The sequence below is a fragment of the Melospiza melodia genome, chromosome 16, assembly GCF_035770615.1.
Source record: "Melospiza melodia melodia isolate bMelMel2 chromosome 16, bMelMel2.pri, whole genome shotgun sequence".
Classification (NCBI taxonomy): Eukaryota; Metazoa; Chordata; class Aves; order Passeriformes; family Passerellidae; genus Melospiza; species Melospiza melodia.
Genome location: NC_086209.1, coordinates 7,273,880 through 7,275,393, shown reverse-complemented (window position 1 = coordinate 7,275,393; position 1,514 = coordinate 7,273,880). Strand labels below are relative to the sequence as shown.

At 48.0% G+C, this 1,514-nt stretch overlaps 1 protein-coding gene across 1 annotated transcript; it reads right to left on the bottom strand.

The window, feature by feature from the left end:
* Positions 1-332: 332 nt before the first annotated feature.
* LOC134425924 (testis-specific serine/threonine-protein kinase 2-like) lies at positions 333-1,301 on the bottom strand. The gene has a single exon (XM_063170947.1). It carries the CDS (start codon positions 1,299-1,301, stop codon positions 333-335), a length of 969 nt encoding a protein of 322 aa, XP_063027017.1.
* Positions 1,302-1,514: the final 213 nt, after the last annotated feature.

The window sequence follows — 1,514 nt, the reverse complement described above, 5'->3', positions numbered from 1 at the left end:
AGTATTGAAATAGTTATAAATTGTTATAAAGTGCACCAGGTCTGATATTTAGATATATTAAAAAAATTGCATTGTTAAATTTGAAATACATTCCTCCTTCAAATATTATATCCAAAGTCCTCCTCTGCAGTTTGTTTACACGTTCTAAAACTTCCCTCCCTCATTATTTCCCCCGTGTTTCACAGTCTTGACTTTGGCAGTGTTAAAGCTCCTCCTTCAAGAGCACTGTGCAGGAGCAGGGACATGACTGCCACATGGAATTTCAGACAAGATCTCTTTAATGTGAGTTTAAACTAATGCAGTTCACAGGGGAGGCCAACATTGTGGCCCTGTTAAAGGAAAGCATCCTTAAGAGGATCTGATTTCTTCCTCCACTCCTTACACTTACGCACAATGGGATTTTCCATCTTGGTTTTTTTGGGGCTTTTCTTGACATTGGCTTTGGGGTCGTTTGGGAATCGCGGGCTGCGCGTGGGTTTTGGGTTCTGCAGCCAGGGATGTCTCAAAACTTCATCTATGCACAGCCTCTGGGACACATCAGGGTGGAGCAAGTGGACGATGAGGTTCTTGCAGTCTGTAGAGAGATTTTTTCCCTTCGTGAAGGGAATCTTCTGTTGTTTCTGAACCTGGAGCATTTCCCTGACGTTGGAACTGTCAAATGGCTGTGAAGCAAAAAGCATTGCATACAGGATAATGCCCAGGCTCCACATGTCCGAAATCCTGGGGTCACAAGGAATATGCTCAAGCAGCTCGGGGGCTGAGTACGCAAGAGACCCACAGAAGGTGCTGCTGAGAATGGTTTTTCCATTTCCATCTCGACACAGGGGTTTTGAAAAGCCAAAATCTGAGAGCTTGAAGTTAAGACCATCATCAAGAAGGATATTGTCACATTTCAGGTCCCTGTGGGCAAAGTCCAAGTCATGGCAATGCTGGATGGCAGAAGCCAGCTGCTGGAACTTGGAGCGAGCGGCGCTCTCTTCCATCGCCCCCTCGTTACTCAGGTAGTTCAGGAGGCTGCCCTTCTCCCCCAGCTCCATCACAATGTACACTTTCCCTGTGGAAGTCTCAAAAATCTCATAGGTTTCGATGATTGCTGGGTGGTGCAGTTTCATCAAAGCCTCCATTTCCCTGGGGAGAAACTTTTCCAGGACATTCTGAGAAATTTTCTTCTTGTCAATGATCTTGATGGCCACTTTGCATTTCAGGCGGTGGCTGTAGGCAGCTTTCACTTTGCCATAGGAGCCTTCTCCAAGAGTAGCACCGAGGCTGTAGCCCTTCTTTTTAAGCACCACAGCATCCATCGTGGGAGAGCTGCAGGGACCTGCCCCAGCGGGAGCTGCTCTGCATCCTGTGCTGCTGGGCTGTGCTCCACGCCTGATGGTGCTGCAGGAGAACTCTGCGCCAGGTGTGTGGGCGGTTACAGGGTGATCTCATGAACAGTCACCCTGGAAGGAGCTTTCTGTCATTTCATGGAACTGCTCTGTGACATCACGGAGGCAAAACCCTGCATGGAG